This window comes from Sebastes umbrosus, chromosome 2, assembly GCF_015220745.1.
Source record: "Sebastes umbrosus isolate fSebUmb1 chromosome 2, fSebUmb1.pri, whole genome shotgun sequence".
Lineage (NCBI taxonomy): Eukaryota > Metazoa > Chordata > Actinopteri > Perciformes > Sebastidae > Sebastes > Sebastes umbrosus.
Window position 1 is genome coordinate 27,021,790 of NC_051270.1, and position 27,563 is coordinate 27,049,352.

The following is a 27,563-nucleotide window of genomic DNA, read 5'->3' on the forward strand; positions in this document are numbered from 1 at the left end:
AAATTAGTATCATCATCAAAAGCACTGTCTTTAACACTGACCTTTCACTGTCCTCTTCTCTACTCCTCCTCTATTTACTAACTGTCACTCTACATGTACACCATTTTTTTAACACATCGCTTGCAGCCAAATGATGCTCTTTCAATGCGTTTAGTAAAAAGAAGACAATGAGGCTCTCAGTGACCTTGCACCCAACAGCCATTAAGTGTCATTATCATAGATAATTTCCCACACATTACCTGGATGAACAATGGCCCGTGGCCTCGGGGGGTGAAGTTATTACTCACCCTGATGCCCAGCTCCACATTTTCTCCCCCATACACCTCCATCCCCTCATCCAGCAAACCGATCTCCTCGAAGTACAGCCGATCCACCACGAAGCAGCCAATCAGGGCCGGGCTCCTGAGGGGATTATAGATGATGAAGATCAGTTTTGTTTGTCTTTTGCAGGTAATGTTAGCTTGGCACAGTTGCTATAGTAACAGCAGGGACAAGAAGAGAACTGTGACCTTGCACAACATGTAATCTGTTCATGGATGCTGCATGAATTACCCTTTTAGGAGGGAGGACATTTGTTACTTTAGACTAGATTGAAACCAGGTATATGGCTGGACCGTATGTGGGCAATGTATGTCCCTGTTATTACAGGGATAGTCCGTGGTCGTGTCTGTAATGTGAATTCCTGAATATTAAATATTTATCTGCAATTTTATTTCGTGGTCCCAGTAATATCTGTTCTTCAAGTGTACTGAAGTGGCATATCACATAACATGGTTGGTAAAGCACAAATGTAAATGATTGTCCTTCCATATTTTGGTATTTTTCCCCAAAAGCCCCCTCCCACCCAACCATTGCTGATGCAAGAAGGATAAAGAACAAAAAACAAAAATTTAAATTAAAAAAAGGAAGAAAAAAAGAAAAGAAAATAGATTAAAAAAAAATATATATACTAAAATAAAATAAATAATAATAAATAAAGTACACATTGACAGAAATAATAATTTTAGGATAAATCCCAAACTACAGATTAAAAAGGTTGATAAACTTTACATCAAATACTTAATGCTTCAAACAAGATGCGTTCAGTTGTCTCATTAGTACCAAGCTCAGTGACATCAAGTACAAAGCACCATGTACAAATGGACAAATTAACTGTTAGTAATCATTTATGCTTACATAATTCAAACTTTATGATGTCATACATTAGATTCGTTTTAAGCGTGCACACATAACGGACAGCTAGCGGACCGTGAGGAGATATTCGCCGAATTAAAAAAAAAAAAGTGTATTGGATTAGAATCGTTGACTGCACCTTTAATTTAATAAGTTCAACTATTAATCATGCGATTTTCAACAAATTGTTGTTTTGGATTACTCATCTTAAGTGTTAATGTCTTATTTTAGTCACTTGCCAACGTACAGTTGACACAACAGCTACTGGTTTGCATTACTTTGTTAAACAAACCAGGTTGCATCCCATGATATTTATGAACTTGCCCACAGCCTCAAACGTTGAACAGAAAACAGAAAATATACCGAGATAACTTTCCTGCTTCAGCTTCCAGACTGTGGTCGGGGAGCACAAGGGAGACTTTGTTTTGCCTCCAGGGCCGACTTTGATGCTCTCTTCGAGGCTAACCCCCTTCACTTTGAGAAGCAAGATACGGGAACTTTACTTGGATCCAGTGGTAGAAAGTAACATTCAGTACATTTACTGAAGGACAAGTAAATTTTTAGGTACTTTTTATTACTTGAAGCCTGACAAGATGGATTTTCGGGTGATATGTGACCCTGTGATTCTCACGCGATCTCGTGACATCACGAGAATCCAGCTGCATGCGACATAACTGCTTTGCTGAGGTCCAGCCAAAAAAATCATATTGTCATGTGTCATTTGATTCAGACTTTCAAGATATGTGGTGTTCACTTACTGGATCGGTGCACTCTTGTTGCCCCTGTGCCACCAGGACTTGGGTGGGTTGAGGTAGCGACACCACAGCTCCCAATCAAAGCCCTGGGCAGACAGCGGATACTCTTCAATCTCAAACGTGTCGTACTTGATGTTATCAAATGATGGGGAGATTATGCGGGTTCTGTCTTCTTTAATTCTCTGCAGGATGGGTTCAGCCCTTCAAATATGGAAAGAGAAAGTAATTTCACTGAGTATTTGTTTTGACAGGCTTTCTCCATTACCTTTGAGATCATGTCTGTCATGTAAAGGCACGTTTTAAAAACCAATTTCACCATCTCAAGATTAATTCAATCCAATTTATTAGTCTGACAAACCATTATTTCCCATCTGATAAGTTGATGGATTTTTTTTTTTTTTATCAAAATATGAAGCGATAAAATATGCAAAGACTACATAAAAAGGTCATTTAATGTGCATGTGGCAAAAGGGACCAAAGTGATTTATGCTCCCTCTCTAAATACATGACAAACATGTAGACAAGACTGCGTGTGATGTTTTTGCCACTGTAGGGAATAATTTAAAAGAATATAATATAAAAATCTAAAGCAATAGTTCTACATTTTGGGAAATTCGCTGATTTTCGTTCTTGTTGAGAAATAGATGAGAAAATTGATATCACTCTCATGTCTGACTGTACGATAAACTTGAAGCTCCAGCCAGGAGACTATTAGCTCCCTGACGCCAGTAAAAACGTTCGCCTACAAAGCACAAAAGCAAAGTAAAGTAAAACAATATTATTTCACTCTATTGTCATATTTAATGTCTCTACTGAGATGTCCTGTGTTGAACAATAACAATATTATAAATATGCATACTATTATAACTATTTACTTACTTATTTATTTATTTATTAAACTTTTTTGCCTGGCTGTTTCCCAGAGGAGCATAAAGTGAGCGATGGACATAAATGGAAGTTAGAAAAATCCAGCACACACATTTTGAGAGCAATCTCAAAGTTTTTCATGTCAAGGACCTCCTAAATCGATGTTCAATAGCCCACAGACCATGAATGTATAAGAGGTTGTGTCCTGTGCTTTTGCCCTGCGTGTTAGTAAATAGCCTACAACTCCATTAAATTCTGTTTATGTCATGCTACTAGCACTACTAGCTACTGGCTGATAGCCGATTGTTTGGGAGCAGAGACGTTAATACATCCACCACGGTACAGGCTTACAGCATACAGCCCATGGGTGTATTATAATATAATAAAAGTGATAATTAAAGCCAATATATCCATTATTATAGCACCATACAGCTAGCAGGAAGCTGGTAGGACCGAATATGTCATATGAACGTGCAGAGCGATCTGATGTTCATTATGCCAGGGAGAATAACTTTTGGTTTGATTTGGTTATTAGTACATTTTACAACTTTTAGGACATAACAATTTAAATGAGGGCTATTTAGGTGTTCGTACTGGGAAGTTGATTCAACTAAAAAAAAGTCCTCTGATTTACAGGTGTCTCTTAATACAGTACATCTATGGCAATGGGTTCATTGGCGTTTTCAGTCCAAAATGGTGAAAGTGCTACCGCAGCGCCATTTAGCGGCTATTGTCAAAAAAGCACCGGAATTTCGCCTCTTTTCTTCTATACTCTTCGGCATTACTGTATTTTTGGCAACAAAGCGAATAAGCAAATTCCCAAAATGTCAAACTATTGCTTTAACAAGTTCATGTCTGGATCGATAAAGCAGATACAGTTTGCACATAAAATTGGACATTTGTACAATGAGGAATTAAAGGCTCAGTTATAGTAAAAGTTTCTCATGACAGATTTGGGACAGAGTGCAGAGTTCTCCGGTGGAGAGTGAGAACCCCGGCAGACAAGGGATTGTTGTGATCTTGTGCAGAATGTACTCTGTGTGTGTGTATATATATTTATATCTATACATCATATAAATGCTTCATAGACACAGGATACCAGAAAAAGAGCCAGGCTACAGCTACTCTTTGTTTTTAAATGAAATTATTTTCTGTAAACCCACACAGAGTGATATGACTCAGGACTCTTGTGCTGAGCTGTGCTAACCTCATGCTGCACTTGTTGCGAGTGACTCACCAGCCAACGTTGAACTCGACGTGGGCATCAAACAGGGCAACAACTGGGGCAGTGGCCGCCCTCCACCCGCTCACTCTGGACCGGATCAGACCCTCCTGCTTGGCATGACGCACCAACTTGATGAATCCTGGATGCTGGCTGTTGGTCTCAGACACAAAATTCTGCAGCTTCTCTTTTAGCTCGTCTACAAAACACACACACACACACACACACGAACTGTACATCAACATCTGAAGAGTTTTTGAAGATCCTGTACGAGATGAGGTGAGTAAAGTGCTTGTGAGCAAACTTCCACCCACAAGATGTCGTCACGTCCTCCTCCAGTGGGCAGTATTTCATTGGTAGGAGGCCAAAAGTGCTCACTGCTTCACTGCTTTGATCACTGGACCAAAGAGGCAGCAGCTTGAGCCAGCGCTGCAGACCTCCATGGGGCTTACCAGTCATAACGGGATATTGCAATATTGAGGACTTAGCCTGCAATGCTTTTCAAAACATGAGGGGAGGACACGGAGGAAGTCCATCCAGTTTAATGTTTGGCATCAAAGTTTACCTCCGTTATTACCTGAGCTATATATTTGATGATGAGTCATGCCCTACAGGATGAAAGAGTAAGTGCTACTTATGTGAAAAATAATCACAATTCTCCCCACAAGTCGTGACTGGTAGCAATATTTCTGAAAATGTTCTCAAACACACAGTAAATTACAGCAATGTATAAGAGGTTCCCCTTGTGGTTCAACAAGAAATATCTCAAGCTAAGACTGATCACCATTTCTTTAAAAAAAAAGCCACTCTTTGGAGGCGGCTGTGAAATGTCAGAAAGTGAGTGAGTAAAATTTTATCACAACTCTATATTGTACTATCAGCCGGCTAGAGCTGGGAAAAAAAATAAAACTTTCATCAGCACTGTGTTTCTGCTAAGGATGCCTTGTATAAATCACCTTTGGCTGTGTTCTCACTATTTCACTTTTAACCGGCGGTACCTTTCGAGTTTAAAGGGAATGGGGAGCAGTTGCTGTGAAATCATGCTGTGTCTGGCTTCTTTAGAGGCGGGGGGAGTCGATTTATAAAGTCGAAAAACTGTTTGATATTCCAAACCAAAGAAACTGGGAAAAAGGTTCTGTTGGAGAAGTAGTTCATCTGATCATGTACAAAGATGCTGTATTGTTTAAGTTTATATCCGTATCTTTGATGTACTGCATAAAATATGATTAAAGCAGCACTTTTTTTCCCCCAAACACGCAAAGATTCTGTACAGCCTCATGATCACACACTTTGCACAGCAGCATCCTGCTTCAGCGCTGACTTATTTTAATTCAAACTGTAATTTCTGAATATTTTTCAGCAGCCTTATTTTCTCCTATTTTGCAAACACCTGGCACCTGGTCGCTGTTAACAAGCCTCATATCAATCGCTGCCTCTACAACAATGAATTTCAATATAAAATGCAAAAATAAAGAATAGGAATGATTCATCTGCTATCTTTTCAGCAATCCCTTCAGAGGTTAGGAAAGCAGTAATTATATTCACCCATATGTGGAGTGTCAGTCTTAACTTTAACAATGTTTTTTTTCTGGCATATGAGAGAATAACAACGCAACACAGAGCAACACTTAAGAATGTAAATAGTGCCTGCCCATTATGAATGAGTCAATACGTTATTGAATGAGCACTATTCAGATTGTTCATGTCAAGGACGAGGTTAAAGCTGTGGAGATTTCTATGTTTACACTCATCTGTGTGCATCCTTTAGGACTAACAAATGTGTCGAATGCATTTTCTTGCAACAATACAAACTAAATGGAGAGCTGCCTATAAAAGCGTTGCTCCATAGAGCTTCTAATGGTCAAAAATCCCACAGGGTACCTTTAAGTCGCAGTTGTTCTTACCTCAGCCCCAAAGACACAAAACCTCTTTGAATTTGTTCAATTTGTCTAAACTGTTCCTCGGGCAAAAACAGACCTCATGAACCAGCTGGGGAAATTAATACAAATATTTCATAAAATCTCAGATTGTTTCACTTCTCATTATAGTGGACGCTGCTGGTCCATGAAACTCAGAGAAATACTGCTATTTCCCACCAGGAACAGAATAATACTCAAACTATATACAACACATGCAACATTAAAAGGAACAGTGTGTGACATTTTGGGGGATCTATGAGCAGAAATGGAATATAATATTCACAACTACATTTTCATTAGTGTATAATCACCTGAAACTAAGAATCGTTGTGTTTCGTTTGCTTAGAATGAGCCCTTCATATCTAAGGCTGCTCGATTATGGGAATAATCATAATCACAATTATTTTTGTCATTATTGAGATCATGAATATTTAACTCATTGACTTTGGAAACATCATGAATTTACAAAGCAAATTATGTACATTTTAAAGTTAAATATATCAATCTGGTGCACTTTGAGAGCAAAATAAGAGGCTAGATCAATGAAGAACTTTGTGCTCCTGTAAACAATTTAATCATAAACACACTGGTTGTATAGATATGAACGGTGATGACACGGCAAAAAAGTCCCAGCCACAAAGCATGGTAAACGAGACGGGGTTCGTGGTTGGAGACGGCGAAAGCGCACCACTGTAAAGGAAAGGGGATGGATTTATAACACAAGACGAAATGAGAGCGTCATTTTCCGTGAAACGGAATGCGACACAATAAACGTTTTATGATGATTATCTTGTTTTCATAATGGTTGGAAGCAAAAATTGTAATTGAAATTTGATTAATTGCACAGCCGTACTACATAGTGGGTCCTCTTCATAGAGTCCGCCATGTTCTACAGTAGCCCAGAACGGACAAACCAAACACTCACACTAGCGAGAGCCTTTTGTGTTTTTACGTTACCTGAATATAATAGAATAGAATAGAACACTTTATTGTCATTGTATTAAATACAACGAGATTCACAGTTGCCACTTCTGGTCAGTGCTTTAAAACAAATACTTGACAAGACTAAACGAGGCAGATAAAACATATAACAGGTAAAACACATACAGTTATAAAGCAAATAAAACAGGTAAAGTAGATGTAATGAATACATATAAACAGAAGTGTTACACTAGAAGTATAAAATATAAAAATAGATGTAATGTAAACAGAGGTAATTGCACTTGTAAAATAGGTAGGGTAGATGTAATAAATAAAATGTAAACAAAGTTGCACTTGAGGTGTATATTGCATCAAGGATATATTGCACAGATAAATGTATTCACATTCAGTGTATTAATATTGCACAGATTTATTGTTTATTCAGTGTCCGTATGGCCCAGGGAAAGAAACTGTTCGCGAGTCTGGAGGTGCGGGCTTTCCTTGACCTGAAGGCCACCGTAGTTCTTCGACACGCTTGTGAAACTGTGGTAACGTGAGACGCACAGTGCAAAACCGTGGTACCTCCAGCCGCCGTCGGACTTCCGTTGCTTATAAAGTAGTGTTATTATGGTAAGGATGACCTCAGAGCGAGGTGAACGGCGTTTCCACGCTTTTGCACTCAGCAGTTCACGTTACTGCCGTCTTGGAAAGGGAGGAGTAAGCGTAGGGGTACCTAGTTGGTTGCAATCTGCAAACACACCACTAGATGCTGCCAAAACCTTCACACTGTGCCTTTAAATTCTACAGTAAATTTATGTTAAGCATGATACTATTACATTCAGAAGAGCCAGCAGTGGTCGATTGTCTATTCTTTCTGGTTAATTGCAATCAGCAGACATCCCAGATGTACATCTGCCCTTGATTAGAGATCCAGAACTTAAAGCAGAGGGACTCTGGGTCATCAAAGGTCTAAGAAACGCTAATTCAAGCTTCAGCATATGTAATAGAACGATTTCTTCACTTTGGACTCTTAATTCTGGCTAAAGGAAAGCTACTGTAGTTACTCATGCATACTGTATATTTTCTTCTTTTCTAATCCATCAATAATTAAGACTTTCTGATGTGTGTGTGTGAATTGAAAGTAAGAATGATGATGTGTTATGTCTCATAACAAATCATAATAAAGCACAGTTCATTACACCAGGAATGGCTCACGGCCAACAGTCATCAATCTTTCAGGGTGCTGAAGCTCAGCTGGAAAGCAATGGGCTTTGGGATGGAGGTGGACTGGAACAACAAGCAAACAGGTTTCTAACATCACTGTGCAGTCAGCCAGTAAATCCAGTAACGTTTCCAAAATGTTCAAAGGTTTTTCTCAGAAGATAAAAAGCAAAGCTAACGGTGAGCTGCCAAATCCTATCCTGCGATATAACAAAATAACATTTCATGAAACTGTGTATAACTTCCTGAATATTGATACTGTTTTTCTGAATCTACAATATATTGATATTGAAAACTCAACTTCTAAGTGGATTAAAAATCCTCCTTTTCCTCTTGTGAACAACAATGACCCGCTCGCTTTACATTATCCCGCTTATTACACAGCTTGTTACTTAAGAAATCAATCTTTTGACACAAAAACGGTATACATAGCTGCTATACATACAGACCGTTGCTATGTATAGCAACGGTCTGTTATAAAGAAATTACAGACCGCAGAACGCTGTGATTGACCAATCAGAATTAAGTATTCAACACAGCCACTTAATAAATCACTTTAACGTTGCAGCCGGTAAAGGTGATTTTAATTACTTTCCCCCGATAAATAAAATGTTATCTTATTTTAACCGTATAATAATACACCATTTATTTGTTGATTATATGTTGTATTATTAATCTGAATCTGCAAGGTAACTAAAGTCAGCAAATTAATTAATTTGCCTCTGAAGTGTAGTGGAGTAGAAGTATAGAGTAAAGTACAAGTACTTCAAAACCTGAGAAAATGTACTTCGATATTTTCCCCCACTGGTCTGAGCTGAGCTTGTCTGTCTAAGCTTCAATTACTGTACGTTCTCTTCACGCATGTTCAAACTTAACAACACTCACTGTGTTACTTCTTGCACAGCAGATGGCACATTGGCCTGGTTACTGGTCTCACAGTCGCTGTGTAGTTCTTTGCACTTACACAACTCTGCGGCTGTTAAGATCTGTGCATAAAATATCCAACTGGTAAATTCCTCCAAGATTTCACCAGTCTTGTATCCAATCCTGGGTCCAATCCTTCACCATCACACATATACAAGACTCCTTGGTATAATCATTTAAGTTAAAGTATGGAATCACAAGTCCGCTGTCTAATAAGCGAGGCCTTCTCAAAACCCCACTCTTAAAAAGACGAGCCATTCTCGGGCCACAGCTTGGGACATTATCCAATTAAGGAGGAATCAGCTAGGTCAATTTGCCCTTCTCTCCCTTGATGGCGACACGTCCTCCTGCATGCTAATGCCTCTCGGAGGTGAGCTGTGACAGTGGGCGATGACTAATGTAAAGCTCTGGATGCCTGGGAGGTTAGCTGTGGACGGTGACCCCTTCAACAATATCAGCGGCATCACGGGTCAACGGGCTAATGACATTTAGCACAGATAAGATTCACAGTCATGGTGATAATGATAACACCAGGCCTCTCAGACACAGTGTGACAGAGTGCTCAGGCAAACAGGGTGAAATGCCATCAGCAAAATGTCAACGCGTGACTTGGGTCCCTGAAGGAGCTAAAGGCAACTGCTCCTTAGCTCTCAAATATGTTCATGAGATCTGATGGGATTATCCAATAATGTGATAGCGGGAGCAAACTTTAGGGTTTTCAGCTTTACATTTTTAAACAGATGACGTTGGATATATTCGACTTTCTGGTCAATAACAACCAGAGGGAGAGTCATTCTAATCCCAGCGTGTTGAGATAAATTAGACATGCTAGTGATCTATATTCTGTGTCACCAGGCAATGCTACATGTTTTGCATTATTGACTTTGATAAAAATATTCTTCCCAAAGCCAGTATTTCCCATGTTGATTGCCCGTCTGTTTCAATGCTTGTAACCAGCAGCACAGCCCGATTAAGTGCACTGCCTATAAATGACCTTGGCACACTATCATTACCTTTTTATAGCCTGCTTTCTGCCTTTGTAATGTAGTTAAGTCTTGCACTGTAAATTACCACGTCCACTTTTCACAGGTGACTTCGAGTCTATTGCTTGTGCCTCGCATGGCAGACTAAAGTCACCCATCAGTGATCTCACACATCAGTCATTCCAGTAATAACAAGTGAACAGAGCTCAGCAGTTACACGCTGTCAGCATATACTGGATATCTTTTCGACCCGACACTGTTTGCACTACATCCAATGCATGCAGATGTAGGAATTAGGGTTGCAAATGCAGACAAGATTTGTACAAACACTTCATCACCTTGCTGGATTGTTATGTGCCTCGGGGCATATTTCTTGGCTTTGCAGCTAATTAGTGTTATTCATATATCGGTTAAATCCAATGAACACAGCCGCCTAATTAAAAACATTACAGGAGTTTGGAGGCCAGAGGAGCAGTACAGATACAGATATCTCCACACATGAGGCAATGGTATGTAAACTAGGCCTCCTTTAACACAAGGTTGTTAAAGCTAAGCCCCGCCCCCCTTAGTTACTGTTGCTATGCCTGGAAAGCGTTCTGTTCTCACGTAGCACTGCAGTTTAAAAAGATAACGTCAAAGGTTGTATAATGCTAAGAAGTGAAAGTCAATTATAAGTTCCATTGCAACGCCAGCGCCCAGCAGCAGACCTGCGCCTCCACCATTTTGGACTGTAATGGAGTCGACTACCATAATGACGCCAGTTAAATATTCATCTACAAAGTGCCGTACAAAAGTCAAACAAAATTATTTATATTCTACTATTTATATTTAATGTCTCTACCAAACTGGCCTGGGTTGAACAATACAAATATTATAAATATGCATACTATTATAACTATTTACTTATTTATTTATTAAACTTTTTTGCCCGGCTGCTTCCCAGAGGAGCATAAAGTGAGCGATGGACATAAATGGAAGTTAGAAAAATCCAGCACACAGATTTTGAGAGCAGTCTCAATCTTTTTCATGTCACCAACAGGGACGTTAATACATCCACCGCGGTACGGGCTTACAGCATATAGCCCACGGGTGTATTATAATATAATAAAAGAGATGAATTACAGCCAATATATCCATTATTATAGCACCATACAGCTAGCAGAACCGGATATGTCATATGAACGTGCAGGGCTGTCTGATGCACGTTTGTTATGCTGGGGAAAATAACTCTGGATTCAGCTATTAGTGAATCAAACTTTTAGGACATAATGATTTAAATGAGGGCTATTTAAGTGTTCGTACTGAGAAGTTGATTGAACTTAAAAAAAAAAATCATCCTCTGATTTACCGACGTCTCTTTATACATTCATGGCAACGGACGCATTGGAGTTTACAGTCCAAAATGGCGGCAACGCTACAGAAGCACCATCTAACAGCCATTGTCAAAAAAGCACCAGAGCTTCACCTCTTTGCTTTTACACTCTTTCATAACGTTGGCTAATTTACTGTCAAAATTCTTATTCATTTTTGAAACAAAGGGTGCTTTATTTCAGACAGAGGTGGAAAAAGTAGACTTCATTTCTAGCAGGCGACTGTCAATTTTGCCGGCCGAAATGAAAACTGTTGCAGGCAGATCAGCAGCTGGTAGCTAGCTCGATAATTAATCTAACGCTAGCTCCGTGAGTTTGTTGAAACTCTGTCTTTGGCCTTTTTGATTTTTCCAGCTGACTCGTTATAGACAAGAATCTTATAATAAATATGTTAAAGGTACAGTATGCAGGATTTGTTGGCATCTAGTGGTGTGGTTGCAGATTGCAACCAACTGAGTACCCCTCCGCTCACTCCTCCCTTTCCAAGACTGCGGTAAAGTGAGCAGCCGGTGTTTCCACGGTTTTGCACTCTGCAGCGTGTGTCGGAGAACTACGGTGGCCTTCAGGTAACGTAAAAAAGCGAAAATAGGCTCTCTCTAGAGTCAGTGTTTGGTTTGTCCGTTCTGGGCTACTGTAGAAACATGGCTGACTCTGTGAAGAGGACCCGCTCCCTATGTAGGTATGAAGGGCTCATTCTAAGCTAACGAAAACACAACGATTCTTAGTTTCAGGTGATTATATACTAATGAAAACATAGTTGTGAATATTATATTCCATTTCTGCTAATAGATCACCCGAAATGTTACACACTGTTCCTTTAAATGTGCACTCGATGGCTACATACATGAAAGCATGCTAAAAGACTGAGGCTAAAGTTGGCATGTCCCAGCCCATCAGTCAACATCCTGACCAGTTGATGACCCAGACGACATGAAAATGAAGAAACTGCGTTGTTCTTGTATTGCAGTGTAGAACTAGTTAGTTTTTTGCTGTAACATAATTTGAAAGAGCAGATAAACACATTGTTTAATCCCTTCATATACTTTTGCTTGTGTTTTTGGTTTTGGAAAGACTAAAAAAAAAAAGACAAACACTTTAAATGCAGAGTATCTCTCTTACTACAACCCCATGCACACCACTTCATCGTGTTAAGAAACCCAAGTCCTGCCGTGCCTCGTTGTGGTTGCCAAGCTACAGTGACTCACTGTTTGGGGGGTTGAGGTTTAACGAGAGGTCAATTGCTGTATTATAAAATGATGCTGCTTACTGTTATTGCTGTTGTCGTCCACCAGGACGATCTCTTTGAGAAGGTGGGAGGGCGTCCTCTTGATGGCAGAGTGAATGGACCGCAAGATGACGGAAAGGGCTTCATTCACAAAAATGAACACGATGCTCACTTGAGGGAGGTTTAAAGGATAAGTGAGGTTTCTGCACCTGTGGAGGACAAATAAAAAGCCCTCGGTGAGGCAATGTTTAGACCTTGTCCGAAGGATTAACAGATAAATTTGACATTGATTCCTAAAGAGCAGTGTAATGGCAGATTTCATGCCAACACAGCTACTTGGCAGACTGCATCAGAACCCTATTTTCATGAATCACAGTACAAATGTAAGAACTGGCACCAGTCCATGTCCAGCAGATTTTTGGGAAATTTAACAATTAGAGTGCTTCTGCGTCAGTGGTGCACCTGTAGAGCAGTTTAATCTGTGTAGGAGGAATACATGATTTGTCTTGCAGTAAGGTCTGACATCAGTCAATCCTATCTCTTTACCTATTAAAACATTGTTTTCTGCCGCCACACGCTGACATTTTAATTGTGAATAAGGAGTCCAAGAAGAAACTAATGCCTTGTTCCAGGAAATGCAGAGAGGAAGCTGCAAAAATCAGACTATAACACTGCAAGTAATGTCCTTTTAGTGTAAATTAAAATCCTGATCATATTGTTTTCTGTGCGTTAGAAGACAATTACCTCAATAACAGTGTGTAAATTGTGGTAACAAAAACTGTGGCAAGCTGACCATTTCATTTAATTGTAAAGAGTGAAATGTGTAGGGAATTGTAACTCTTTTTTGCAACACCTGTTTCCAGTTCTGCCTGTCAAATTTAACAAAATCCCACTGCTGTTCCCACATCATAGTGCTAAAAGCCTGTTGTATTTACAGAATGGCCTGGCTCGGGCACTACTTTTGGGAAATGTGTGCAAAATGCGCGTGATTAATGTGTCCCCCAGAACAGTTTTGGATGAGTGTACACATAGCCAGTATGAGTGGGAGCGCACAGTCTCAAGGGAGTTTAGTGATGTGCAGTGGAGAAAATGCCCTGCAGATCTTTGAGCTGTGTAAACTTTCAGACCAGAGTGTCACTGTGCGCTCCTATAACATATGAACTTGAAGGCTGTGCTGAGTCGCAGCTAACCGATGTGGTGTGAGCACTCCCTGTAAAGATGTTGTTGTATTGACTTTGCAGGATTGCTTTTTTTGTCAAGGACTTAATCAAAGTGCCCACAGTGCACAAATAACTGCACACAGTGCATGCGTCCCTTAATTTACAGGCTGCAGGTGGGAACATGTACTTTGTCCTGCCACCTTCAGGTGGCTGTAGGGGTTTGAGTCAGATATTTGTACAGTGAGAGTCACTCCTTAATCAAGCCTACGACAAACAAGAGTTTTCTCAACAGCAGCGTTGCACTGAACGCTGTAGGCAGATTGGTTTTCAATTAGAGGCACTTAGTGCTTGAGAAGGAACAACAATGTGATTTTCGGAAGTGCCTCATGAGTTCCTTTGTTTATTACTGAAAAGTGAACGGTCCTCAGAGCTAAAAAATGACCACAGAACACCAGGGTAGATAAGGTTGACCGATATGAGGATACATACAGACTAGAGCTGAAAGGATTGATGATTGTTTGGCAGAAAATTAATCTGCAACTATTCTAAACCATATCTTTTATTTTTTGATTGTTGATTGGAAAAAATAATAATTTTGAACATGACACTTTGGGCTCTGGGAAATTGTAATGGTCACGTTTTACCATTTTGTGACATTTTATAGACAAATCCATTGAAAGGGAAAACAACCGGCAGATTAATCAATAATTAAAATTGTTAGCTGCAGCACTGAGACAATGGCAATTTGTTAACCATCAGAGATTTTGCCACTGTTTATACTGTGGTGGATTTAATATCTCTAGATGTGTTAGGCCATTGTGGGCGGAACTGATGTTTATCAATACAGGATTTTTACAAACCGTTTAGTGATGATGGTAATGTTGATCTAGTTTGGTCTGGGCTGAAATATCAGCTGGTGTGATGGATTGCCATGAAGTTTTGTACAGGCATTCATGGTCCTCCAAGGATCAATCCTAATGATCATCAAGCACCATCATCAGGTCCAAATAGGTCCAATTGTTAATCACAAAATACCTGCAAAACTAATTAACTAACTGTTAGCATTGTCATTGTTAGCATGCTAAGGCTAGCATTTAGATTAAAGCGATGTTTTTTTTTATGTGAATAATTTGCACGTCAGTTTCTTTTTTCAAACTGAACATGAATATTACGCGTCGAAAGAGCAACATACACTTTTTTTTTACGAATGAGGTCGGTTTTTCTGCGTTGCGCCTATATTTATAAAACAACAACACGGGGGCTGCGTAGTCCGAACCAAGACGGCCAACTGTATTACTCCTTTCAGCCCTAACAAAGGTAGCACAGACCAGATCCATTCCTTCCGTTCTTACTTTTCACAATAAAAGCCCTAGACAATATTCACAGTAGAGTATTCCTCATTTTCGTGTCGTTTATTCGTCATGCCCCCGGTGTGTAAAGGCCTTTAGTCTTGTTTTTTCATCAATGTGATGTAGTACCTTGATTGTTTATGTGTTAATTTGCTTGATAATCATAATCATTATCATATATCATGACATATATTGCTATCACAATATAAAATGACTCATACTGTGATAGAGGAATTAACCATTTTGCTCAGAGACACACACATACAGAAGTACAGAAGTGAGAAGAAAAGTCAAACAATCAAACTGACACTTTTGCAGCACAAAATTTGGACTCAATTTGGAGTCACAATCTGTAATTCAGATGTATCAGAAAACAACAGAAAAATAAACAATTCACTCAAACACAGGACACTTTAGAGAACTATATCAACAGCTAGCACCTACTGTATATGGTGATAGTATATGAAAACAACAGTGTTTGAGCACCATTCTGCCTGCAGTCTTACCCATCAGGCCTGAGGTCTGGTATCGGTCTGTCTAAAGAGAGACGATCACTGAGGTAGCCGTTATATCCGTAGTACTGGAACATCTTCAATGCCACCCGCCGGTTGTCCGGGCCGAGCTCCTGACCCCAGTGAGCGAACAGCGACGAGTCAGAGAATGATGTGTCCGCCTGACCGTCCTCTCCCCTCCCTGGAGTCTCTAGGAGGCACAGGAAGAAAAATAGCATGAATATTTGTCTAGGCCACAGCTTCTCAAGCTACCGCTGAGGTTGTGCATAAGGTGACATTTAAGGGATGTGGAAAAATGATAGCGCTAATATAATCACTATGATAGATGCAGCTTTCCCCTGTGCTGTAATATATGTTAGCAGGTGAAGGGTGGCCTGTCATTTCCAAAGACTGATTGGCTGTCCTTCAATAGAAACACCGGGAGTTCATGCAGCACTCTCGAGAAGCTCTGGTGTCCTTGAAACAAAGGATTCACTTCCTACCAGCAGCTGGCGGGACGTTCTGCAGCTGACCTTGCTCTTTGACCTACACAGCGTGGAGAAAGTGAAACTAATTTCCCTAAAGGCATCGCTACACAAGCCTCCTTTAATAATTAATCAAGTGGTAATGTGTGATCATCGTTAGAGTAAGTGAACTTTTCTCCGTGAGTGTTTTTTTGCACTACAGAAGATTTGCAGAGCGACTTTGTGTTTAAAGGGCTGAAACCTGACGGGTTCAAATGAGTGCAGTCCTGACTCATTTTATAGCTGAGCAGCACTGACAGCGCTGAGAGCAGAGACACATCTAACAAACACACATTTAGTGCGACAAACAGTATATTACTGCTTGTGGTTCTTGCTGATAGACTCAGTTCATGTCCAGACTCCATAAAACACCGGTGGCATCTGTTAAAAATTCTGTACCGCTTCCAAGAGGTTTTAATGCACTTCAGAGGAAAACTTCTGAGTGTGTTTAACAGTCAGGGAGCTTTATCCAGCTTTAGGCGAGTGGTTTAAATGCCTAAAAGAAATACAATATATAAAGGAGATACAGAATGAAGTGTTATCACCTTGAAGAATATACAATAAAAGTTTCCCAACTGCACTTGCATGATTGCAGTCTGCAGCTCTGACATCTCAGTGATTATGTCTTCTCTTGCACCGTCAATAAAAACATGTTAAGAGTGCAAGACCTTTCCCAGGTTTTTCATTTCATAGACTTCTCGTAACTGTTGGAACATTATTCAGGGATTCAATAGAGTGCCGCAGTTAGGTCTGAATATTGCAGAGCTTTCGTGTTATTGAACAGCGCAGTGATGTCTCTGATCTGTGAAAATATGGGGGTGTAGGTGAGAGGTTGCTGGGGGCAACCCAGTGAAGTTGAGAACCAGAATTACTGCCTTGCAGTCGTACAGTATGCCTCCGCCAACCAGTCAAGTTGCAGTTTGCGTCCATGTTTGTCCAATTATGTTATAACTTCATCATTGTATCCTGTTGGACATTTGTGTAAAATTGTCATAAATAACACATGGATTCTTGAGTTATGGCCAGAAACGTGTTTTGTGAGGTCACAGTGACCTTTGCCCTTTGAACACCAAACTCTAATCAGTTCATCCTTAAGTCCAAGTGGATGTTTGTGCCAAATTTGAAGAAAGTCCCCCCAGGCGTTCCTGAGATATCACCTTCAGATGAACAGGTTGGACAGACGTACGTTGAGACGTCAAAGATCGTCTGAGATGGTCAAAATTAGATTTGCACATGTATAACTAAAATCATAATAACACCCTTTCTGGGTAATTTATACAAAAGTCTGTATAAAATATATACAAATATATTTTTGCTACTTCGTAGGCCACATTCTGTTTAAAGTCAGTATTTGTGCACAGTTGCAGATACAGATCAGGCAACACTAATATTATTATTATACTATTTGTAGAATTAGATTCCAGTGGTGACTGCGTAGGATTGTTTCAGACTTGTGTGATCCAAACATTTCCAATAACTACAGAGCGTTGTAAAGTCCAAAAGTTAAAATTTATTGAAAAATAAAGATTGTGACGACTAAATATAAAGATAGATGTAATAATGTAATCATTTGTATTAATGTTTTTATCTAACCAAATATTCTGTTTCATTCCATATTTGTTGGCATTTAGCCATCAAAATCAACGTTTTCACTGAGATAAAAAACCTATTTGCTCTCCCACTCACCCCACACAAAGGGAGGCATGCACCAGTATTAGTGGAGAGTCTAGCAGTAATCCGACGGCACCTTACATTACATTTATTTAACCACAATAAAAAAAAACAATCTCGGCTCTAACATTATTATAGCGAATTAATTAAGCCGTTACCAAAAAAAGTATGTTGTATCTGCATTTGCTCGATGAATCTGTCAAGAGTAATCACTTTATTCAAATTGAGGATTTTGTTCAATGATTTGTAATTGGTGACGTCAGAAAGTCTGTGTATGTAAGCTTTTCTTAGATACAAGTACGGGGCTGCAAGGAAAACAGGTTGGGAACCACAGACCTATGCGACTGCAAACAGAGGGTTACTAAGAAGAAAAAAAGCCAGAAAATAATTTACTTAAAAATGATTTACCTAATTGAAAAGGACCGAGTACAACTGAATTCCCTGTCATGGATAATAGTTGCATATTGTTAATTAAACTGTCCTAGTCAGCAGGAAATGAAATCTAATGAAAATGGGTGCTGGTATAATGTGTTAATAATTTCATTAAAAGAGAAGTCCCCTGCAGCATATTGAGTCTATACAACAATAAAAAAATGTTCATTATTATGTAGTGTCAGTATTTCAGGTTACTGTGGACAGACAGTAATGAACAGTTTTGTTTTCTTTTTCAGAGTGAAATGAAACTCAAACCAGGAGAAGAGTGATAAGAACGGTCTCTCCTTTTAATTAATACTATTTGTCATAGCTGTGTTTTGTTGAAGCCATTTTAAATGAATGTCTCTCAAGTTTCAGAACACGATAAAGGCTAATAAATGAAAACTGAGATCTTTTTTGAAAATATCTCAGACATGAAATGAAAAAAGTGAGGAATGCACATAAACCAAGAAGCGTCAAAGAGGAAAGAAAAGGCTTTGAGTCCTCACTGCAAGCAAAAGACAAGGTTAAGTGTGTGTGTGTGTGCAGTATGTACGCGTGTGTTTGTGTGTGTGTGTGCAGTATGCATGTGTTTTGAGCAGATTGCTGAAGGTTAATATTCATGAGCAGATTGTTTCAACATACAAGTGACAAACAGTCAGCCATGGAAGAACTAAAGCAACAATATGGAGGCAGGTGTGAAGGGATTACATTATGAACCAAAACAAAAAGAACTGCTTCTGAAAAGAGCTCACAGTGAATGTCTTTGGAAGGTGAAGGAAACTATTGTACCAGTAGTTACAGCGTATATTATATCCTGTAATATTAAATTATGCAGTACCTCTCTTACACGTGTGGTTATTAAGAGGACATGTTTATATTGAGCTAAAAGAGAGTGAATGCTGGACTTATTTATTACTTATATTTGCTTGGAGGCCAGAAGCTCCAAATCAATGATAACGTTGCTACGTAACTGCGGGTTGTGTCAATTACAGCTGTTTGCTAACAAATTCAACTTAAAGAGGTGAAGATATGTAAATGTTGTGCCCAGAATTAGTTTCTGTTGCCCCAAAGTGGCAAAAATAAAAATGGTTTTGCAGGAATAGTTTGACATTTTGTTTAAATGCCCTTTTTAGCTTTCTTGCCGAGAGTTCGATTGGATGATTGACCACTCTCATGTCTGAGAGTTAAATATGAAGCTATTATCATTATCATCATCATTAACGGTAGCCTAATTCTGAAATTTTTGAGCAGGCTCATTTATTTCAAACTAAATTATTCAAGCAATCAAGAGCTCGGAGGGTGAAGCATTTGGGGAGGTGGATGTGAATAACAATATTACTGTAGCAAAGAAGTTAGAGCAGAAAGGAGGGGTTAATGGCATGCCGACATGGGGCCGACCATGAACTGGTATGAGGCTCGGCCTACTCAGGGCCGAAGTTTAGCCGTAAATCGCCCCGCATTCAGACCCGGCGGCAGACATAAACCCGTGGGTGGGCATTTGATTTCTGTGAGTGGGCCCAATGTAAACATAATAGGTGGCGCTGGCACACTAGTGAATTGATCAGGCAGATTACAATTATAAGCACATCCTCCCGATCTATACGTAGCATGCGTTGAATTTTCGCTGATCTAAAAACAACAGAAGAAGTCATTGACACTTATAATTATACAATATAATATATTAACACAATATATTTAGCAGGTCAGTGGAAATGCGTACCTCAAAAACTGTTATTTGCTCTCCAGATTGATTATGAATTGTGATATAAAAATAATTACGTTCTGCCATTTTTCAGCCAATTAAACTGTTGTCAGGCTATTAAATAGGCGTATCAGTCGCTTTAAGCCCCATATACAGTATGTGGGTCATTAGGGGCCTACTTCACCCACTAGTAGGTTTAATCATCTATTCACATGTTAGATCACCAAAAGAAGGTATAAAAGAACACCACAGCGACCTCCAGCAACCGTAGTAATTATGACAGGAGCAGAAGTGGAAGCCAGGTACTGTAGTATAGACACTGTGAAACCCCATAAGGGGTGGAGGTAGAGGACGATGGATTGGACACAAAACACAGGTCTATCAAGTCTGTCTCCTATCTCACATTTGAGCTTCACATTGGCCTACATTTTAAATTATTTTTGGAGCTACACTCATAACGTTCAGGGTTAAGCCCTGACAAAATGACCAGGTGACACGGATGCCCGTAACCACAGTAACTCACTCCTGCCTGCATGTGCAGTGTGCACGGCGAGAGAGGAGAGGGAGAGACGCTGTGTGTGCTGCCAGAGGAGCCGCTGACTGAGTTTACTCTGAGTTCTTAGAAGGGTCTGAAAAGTTGTAATCTCCACAACGTTTAACTAGTCCGTCTTTGGGGTCGGAGGCTCGTCGTCCAGGGCGGGCACAGGTGACTTGGTGGGCAAGCTCGGCCCCCCAATGCCCTTCCATGCCGCCAGAACTGCCTACACTATATCCTGCTGCTTAACTTTGGCCCTGAGTGGGCAGTACGGCAGATCATTACCGGTTCATGGTCGGCCCTGTGTCAGCTCTAAGTTATCAGCTCTAGATATTGAGGTAGCTACTGTGTAAAATGTTACTACTAATGTATTCAATGGGAGAGTTCCTATTATAATGTATGCACTTCAGCTGTAATGACAGCTTTAACTGCAGTTAAGTGTTATAATTGCGGCTAATTCAGAACTACCTGAGTGACCACTGTCTCTTACATTTATAATACCAAATGTGGTAGCCTATTGCGGTGGTTCCCAACCCGGGGTCCGGGCCCCCCTAAGGGGGGCGTCAGAATTTATCTACTCTGAGATGGTCAAAATTAGATTTGCACATGTATAACTAAAATCATAATAACACCTTTACTGGGTAATTTATACAAAAGATATTCTTTTGCTACTTAGTAGACCACATTCTGTTTAAACCCGGTATTTGTGCACAGTCGCTGATAAAGATCAGGCTACATTGATATTATTAGTAATATACTATTAGATTCCAGCGGTGGCTGCGTAGGTTTGCGTAGGAGGTGACTCGTGTGATCCAAACATTTCCAATAACTCAGAGCGTTAAGTCCAAAAGTAAAAATGTATTGAAAAAAGATAGATGTAATAATTTTGTTTTTGTTTTTATCTAACGAAACATTCAGCTTCAATCCATATTTGTTGGCGTTTAGCCTTTCAAAATCAACCTTTTCACTGTGGTAAAAAACATCTTTGCTCTCCCACTTGCCCCACACAAAGGGAGGCCCGCACATGTATTAGTGGGGCTGCCTAGCAGCAATCTGACGGCACCATAAATGACATGAAGTTAACCACAATAACAATAAATACATTTTGGCTCTAACATTATTATAGTAAATTAAATATGCTGTTACAAAAATAAAGATCATATTTTGTATCTGCATTCGCTTGGCGAATCCGTCAAGATGTAATCACTTTAATACACTGTCATTTGTTTTAGGGTGATGATGTCAGAAGGTGTGGGGGGAGGGGCTCATCTTCTCTTAGATACAAGTATGGGGGGCTTCAAGGAAAACAAGTTGGGAACCACTGGCCTACCGTATTGTACACAGTGTTAAACCACCTTTTTCACAGCACAATGACGACTGTATTTTAAAAAGTACTCAGTGAAACATTAACAAATCAGAAGTTGAGAGAACAGTGCACAGCGAACGGTACGCGCCTGAGGCGGAATAACTTCAACTCTTCAAATTCAACACACACTTGTTAAACTTTGACTGCTGTGAAGCAGAGGGGAAAAGTCTCAGCTCTTGATAAGACAACACTGTGATTAGAGTAAGGACACGATAAAAGTTCTGAAAGTCTTTCAATCCTGGCGAGCTACGCCTGAAGGCCCATTCGTTTCACTGCGAGTGGGGGTGATTAATTAAGCCTACAGAGACAGTCGCCTCAGAGGTGAATCCCTGAAGCAGCGGTTAGGGCAGGTCCGTGTTGTTTGGACAGCGTAACCTTGGCAACGTAGTCTGTTTGGTGTGCTGTCTCAGCGGTGCACATAGAGTAGATGATTGACAAACATGCTGGTACGACCTTACTGAAATGGGTTCAAATAAATCACAACACAGTATGTCACATGACTTGTTTTTCATTGAGCATGTCATGTGACTCACTGCAACCTTGCTGTTTGGAGAGCGGTTTCCTCTCGAGTACACATGCAGTCAACTAACCTTGGTGGTAACTCAAGGAAACCACAGCCAAATATATCCAAGGCAAAAACTATAGTGTGTGTGTGTGTGTGTGTGTGTAGACAGGTGAAGTATTCCCGAAGCTTCCCAGCAGCACTCCAGGCGTGAGTGGAGTGCAGCACTAAGTGTGCTTCGACAGCGAGGCAACAGAGTATAGCTGTCTACTCGCACTGTCACAGAGGAGAGGCAGGAGAAGAAACATATGCACATGCAACATGTACAAACTGAGAAAAACTAAATCACTGGAGACCAAACAAAGACACTTAGCAAAGACGTTGCTGAAAGAGAACAATAAAGCTTCAGGTTATACATGAACTTACTTTTTAGAGGCACAGCAGCACATGTTGAATTATTTAATTTGATCCCACATAAAGATAGTTAACTGTGATGAAACTGCCCCCACTATGCACATCGATTTTTATCAGATTATATTTATTCACCCCCCTCCTGGGGAGAGGAAAATGTTTTGAAAATCATTATCATTTTTCCCACCTCAGAGATAACTCTGTTCCATGCAACGCTAACTCACGGCGGTACAGATGTAGACTCCTGATAAAACTGCTGTAGGCCTGGATTGTGTTTTCTGAATCTACCTGCCTCGTACTCTAAACTCTAGTGTGAGCTGGGAAGAAAGAGGGAAGCATTTGGCCGTTGTAACAATTTTAGTGTAAATCAATAAAAGGGTAAAATCTTGGTTGAGAGATCTTTACTGTGTTACAGATGCAGCGAACTGTCAAATGGACAACCAGAGTCAGTTTTCTAGTAGTAGTCGATTCTTAAATGCATACTCTGTCTGCGCTCTCCGAGTGCCATTCTAGTTTATTCATGTTATTCAATTAAGACCTCAATCTCTGCTATTCCTCAATCTTATACTTATATGTTTTAACATTTTTCTGGTGACAAATCTTTGCTTTTTTTTTACTAGACTATCTACATTTTAAAGGGTTTTTAGAGACCTGACATATGGAAGAGTGTTGTTTTTTCACAGCATGTAGACTAAGTAGCAGTTGATAACATGTAATGTTGCCCAACGCAATATGAATATTAACATAAAAAAATATTTTCAACAGTGAAACATCAACAGGTTAATGTAATAATACGTTTCTAGCTGATTATCATTGTTAATACTTACGTTTAAAAGCGATATTTTATTTAGCTGACATTATTGACTGGGTCTCTAACGCCTCGCTTCTACGCAGTTTTGTTTTGTGTCTGTAAATCCATACAGTATACGGATAACGGCCCCTAGTGTTCAATGCAAGGAAAGGCGTCTCTTTACGAATGGATAGAAACGCCACCGCAGATATGGGAGAGAAATCAATTTTGTCTGTTTTTCGCCATCCAGTCTAGACGAGCCACATTTATATATTTTTTTTCAAGTGAAAAGTTCAACGGCATGTTAGCTAACATTGTTAGCAATGTAGCGTGCCAGCTGTGAAACATATAGAGTGCATGGATAGTTGTTTATACGTCTTTTAACAAAATATTTCACAGAACTGCTAAATATGCCGTTGAACATCTCACTTGGAAAAAAAATTATAAATAGAGCTTTAATACATTCAAAAATCTATTCCACAGGAAGTTAGAAAAAAATGATAACGTTCACAATTTTCAACATACATGCAAATTACGGACTGAAAAAAAACCCAAAACGGAAGGAGTAGTTTCTCAAACACATCGGAGATCACGGAGGTCCCCATAGGAATGAATGAAATTACGGTTGACTCACATTCACACACTCGCAGTACACAGAGATACTGTATGTGGAAACAAGGCGTCAACACCTGAGGTATGTAGGAATGTTTGGAGAAAAACCCCCAGTAATTTAAGGGTTAATGTAAAGAGTCACACCATTTCTGATCATTCTTATATTGGGCTTGCATGTTGCCATACTTCTAAGTAAGCCAAATGAAGTTCACTTCTGTGTTTTGCCTCCATAATTTAGAGACTACTTCCATCCTGACTGAACTCTCACAGAGATGCAGAGCAGCCAGCTCCTCACTATTACGTGGAGAGAGATCAGGCAGCTACTGTGGAAGTCACAGGTATTTAACTACAAACTAAAACTGACAAGCGGATATTGTTTTAATCATATGAAGATCCCTGTTTGACCTTGATACCAGACAACCATTTAAAAAACAAGTCTGTAGTTCTTTGTTCTACAGATTTCGCTGCCTGTAAATACCCTCCAATTACAGGAGACAGTTTGCAATTTATCCTCAGTCATCGTGTCATTTTGCATCCAAAATAATGAGAGCGGAGCATGAAGCCACAACATCAAACGCTGTGGTGCAGTCAGAATATTCATTGTATATTCAGTCTGACACCCACGGAGAGAGAGAAGAAGACCGTGGCGTAGACTTCAATCTGTAAAAAAAAAGGTCTCATCATCCACATGAAAATTTCAAGACATACCGGTGTTTCTACAACTTGATATCAAAGAAGCTGTCAGCTAAAAGAGATCAAGTATTTTAAAAACTTTTCACGTTCAAGGCGGTTTTGACAATAGTGCAGAAAATCCCCTCCATGCTGCTATAGTCACATTTACCATTCTTCCAAAATGCATTTCCTGCTCAAGAATACACATCTGAATAACAGATTCAGCTGTGGACCTCTGAGCTTCTTGTCCTGTCCTTTCATTTTACAGAAAGTTATATTAAATCACGTGTTATCTTACTTGAATGTATGTATGTATGTATATGCTCCAAAATGATGGAATACTCTCTGTGCTCTGTGAACATTTTTAAATGACAGATGCAAACCTATTTATTTAATTTGGCTTATAACTAATGTCATTCTATTTATTGTGTATTTTAATTTTTTAATTTTTTTTTTAACTAATTGCCTTATTTTTATTATTCTTAATGGTCTCTGTTTTTAATTTCACTAATATATTTTAACATCTCCTGTCCTCTTATTGTCTAATTTTACTGCCCATCTGCCCTAGTTTGAATGTGTTACATTTTTCTTTTCTTTTGTAAAGCACGTTGAGCTACACTGCTTGCATAAAAAGTGCTCAATAAAAACAACACTAAACCTACTACAACTACTAAGTTAAGTTAGGAAAAGATCTCGGTTTGGGTTAAAATAACTCAGGAAGTGGCTTAAATACTTAAGCACTGAAGTTACGTGACAAATAAACCAACGTTGATTTCTGGTTTCACACGAGGTACGAACACCGGTCTCCAGGGTGAAAGTTTGACCCAACCATCCACCCCGACATCCTCCCTCTGTGGCGTTTATTAATATTTATACTTCCTTGTTCACGATTACGTGGATTACATACAAACTGATTTAATGGGATATGCACAAATTACAGAGCAATAATTTTCATAGGTATAGCTACAAACGGTGTATGAGACCATCCTGCAGTGGAACACAGATCAACTATCAGATAAAAAATATCCATTTTAATATTTTGATATTGATTACAACCGTACATGGACTGGTGAGCAGTGGACATGACCTTCTCTATCACTTAGGTCCTCATGCTCCATAGCACATATTACACGTGTATTTCACTGAGTTTCTGTCATCTGTACAATGCTTTACAGTCTGTACACTGTTCCCCTTGGTCACATAATTCAAAAATAGTGCTTATAAATAGATAGCAGATAGTATTTAAAAATGATAAATTATAAATGTGCAAGCTAAAATGGTTTATTTGGTCTCCTGAACACCATTAGCTTCCTTAAAATAAATGACACAATAAGTCAGCAAAGAGTAGTTAGTAGCAGTAAATTAAAGGCAACAGGACTTCCTGGTGATTCAGCATTACAGAATGGAGGAAAAAAAACATCCCTAATTGACTTATAATATAGAGATCTGCCTCCATAACTCACTCCAACGCACCATCCTGGAACCTTAAACACAGGAGAATTGATTTCACTCATTAAAACCTTGAGGGTGAACTGTTGCGAAACAGCCAAAGTAAATATTATCATTAAGGAAATTTCCGTCTAGTTGTTTCCATGCATATTTTGAAACTGAACATTAGGAGTCCTCAATGGACAGTAAAGAAAGTTTATATATATATATATATAATGCCTTAATATTGCAAAAGCATCCACTGCAAATAGCCCTGCATTATAAGCATACAAAGTTGTTTTGTTTCGAACAGTAAGAGCGACTCACAGTGACATGGCTCCACTTCACCATGTTGCGTTCTCTTCAGCGCACTCACATAAAAGTAGCTCATAGAAAAAAACACCAATTTACATTTTGTACAGTTTAACACAGATGGACCCTACCAACGCTCTCAAATGCACTTGTGTTTTTTTCTCTAATTTTGCAGGTGAAGTTCAACAGTGTTTCAGTTCAGAAACACTGTTGTGATAAAACTGCTCTCATCTCACAGCGACATAGAGAAGGTGAGTCACGCTTTCATCTCGATCATCTCACCATTTGAGCTGCGGGTAATATTGGAATTATTGCTGTTAGACTCCTAACGGAATCTAAATGACATGATCATATTACTCCTGTTTTATCATCGCTGCACTGGCTGTCTCCGAGGTTTGGAATCAATTTTAAAGATTTAATTGATCGCGGCATGGCCTCGTTCCGAATCATATCTCATGTCCCCTAACAGCCAGCCCGCGAGGGTCTAAGATCTCCGAGGAAACAACCTCCCGACTCGTTCACAGTCTAGACTGAAGACAGAAGGGAACTGACCCTTCAGTGCTCTATATCAAACACAGACATTTATATAACTGCCTTTCATCTGTGTATGATGCAGCATTTTTATTGCACTCTCTAAAGACGGAAAATGTGAAAATAAAACTAAATAAATTCATTTGTTGATAGGGTGTGAGCATACTGGGATGCAAATATTCCCAACTACAGCACTAGTTGTTGTTTGGGGGATCATTACTAAAAGCTATGCATTTAATTCCATGTTTTGCCAAACCTGTAGAGAATATGGCAAAGAAAACAAACCCAAATGCAGGGTATCAATAATGATGCACAGGTTTTCCACACGTTTTGGTTTTATATGATGACACCAGTCCTTATGACAAGATTTATTTAATTTCTCATCATATCCTGTCAACTTTAAAGCTGCACTAATCAATGTTTTAAAGGACCATTATGTAACATTTAGGGGGATCTATTGGCAGTAATATATACATATTAATAAGTATGTTTTATTTAGTGTATAATTAC

At 39.4% G+C, this 27,563-nt stretch overlaps 1 protein-coding gene and 1 long non-coding RNA gene across 2 annotated transcripts in view; one reads left to right on the forward strand and one right to left on the reverse strand.

The window, feature by feature from the left end:
• Nucleotides 1-27,563, reverse strand: part of galnt18b (UDP-N-acetyl-alpha-D-galactosamine:polypeptide N-acetylgalactosaminyltransferase 18b) — a 95,549-nt gene that overhangs the window by 41,213 nt on the left and 26,773 nt on the right. The window contains exons 2-6 of the mRNA XM_037751686.1: nucleotides 15,596-15,791; nucleotides 12,623-12,789; nucleotides 4,033-4,216; nucleotides 1,932-2,129; nucleotides 288-402 (exon numbers count right to left, since the gene is read on the reverse strand). Coding sequence (XP_037607614.1) covers nucleotides 288-402; nucleotides 1,932-2,129; nucleotides 4,033-4,216; nucleotides 12,623-12,789; nucleotides 15,596-15,791 — 860 coding nt within the window. The remainder of the gene's footprint in view (nucleotides 1-287; nucleotides 403-1,931; nucleotides 2,130-4,032; nucleotides 4,217-12,622; nucleotides 12,790-15,595; nucleotides 15,792-27,563) is intronic.
• LOC119477556 lies at nucleotides 24,040-27,181 on the forward strand. Its single transcript, XR_005204259.1, has 3 exons — nucleotides 24,040-24,448; nucleotides 26,698-26,773; nucleotides 26,992-27,181. It is a non-coding gene; the product is annotated as an uncharacterized LOC119477556 (long non-coding RNA).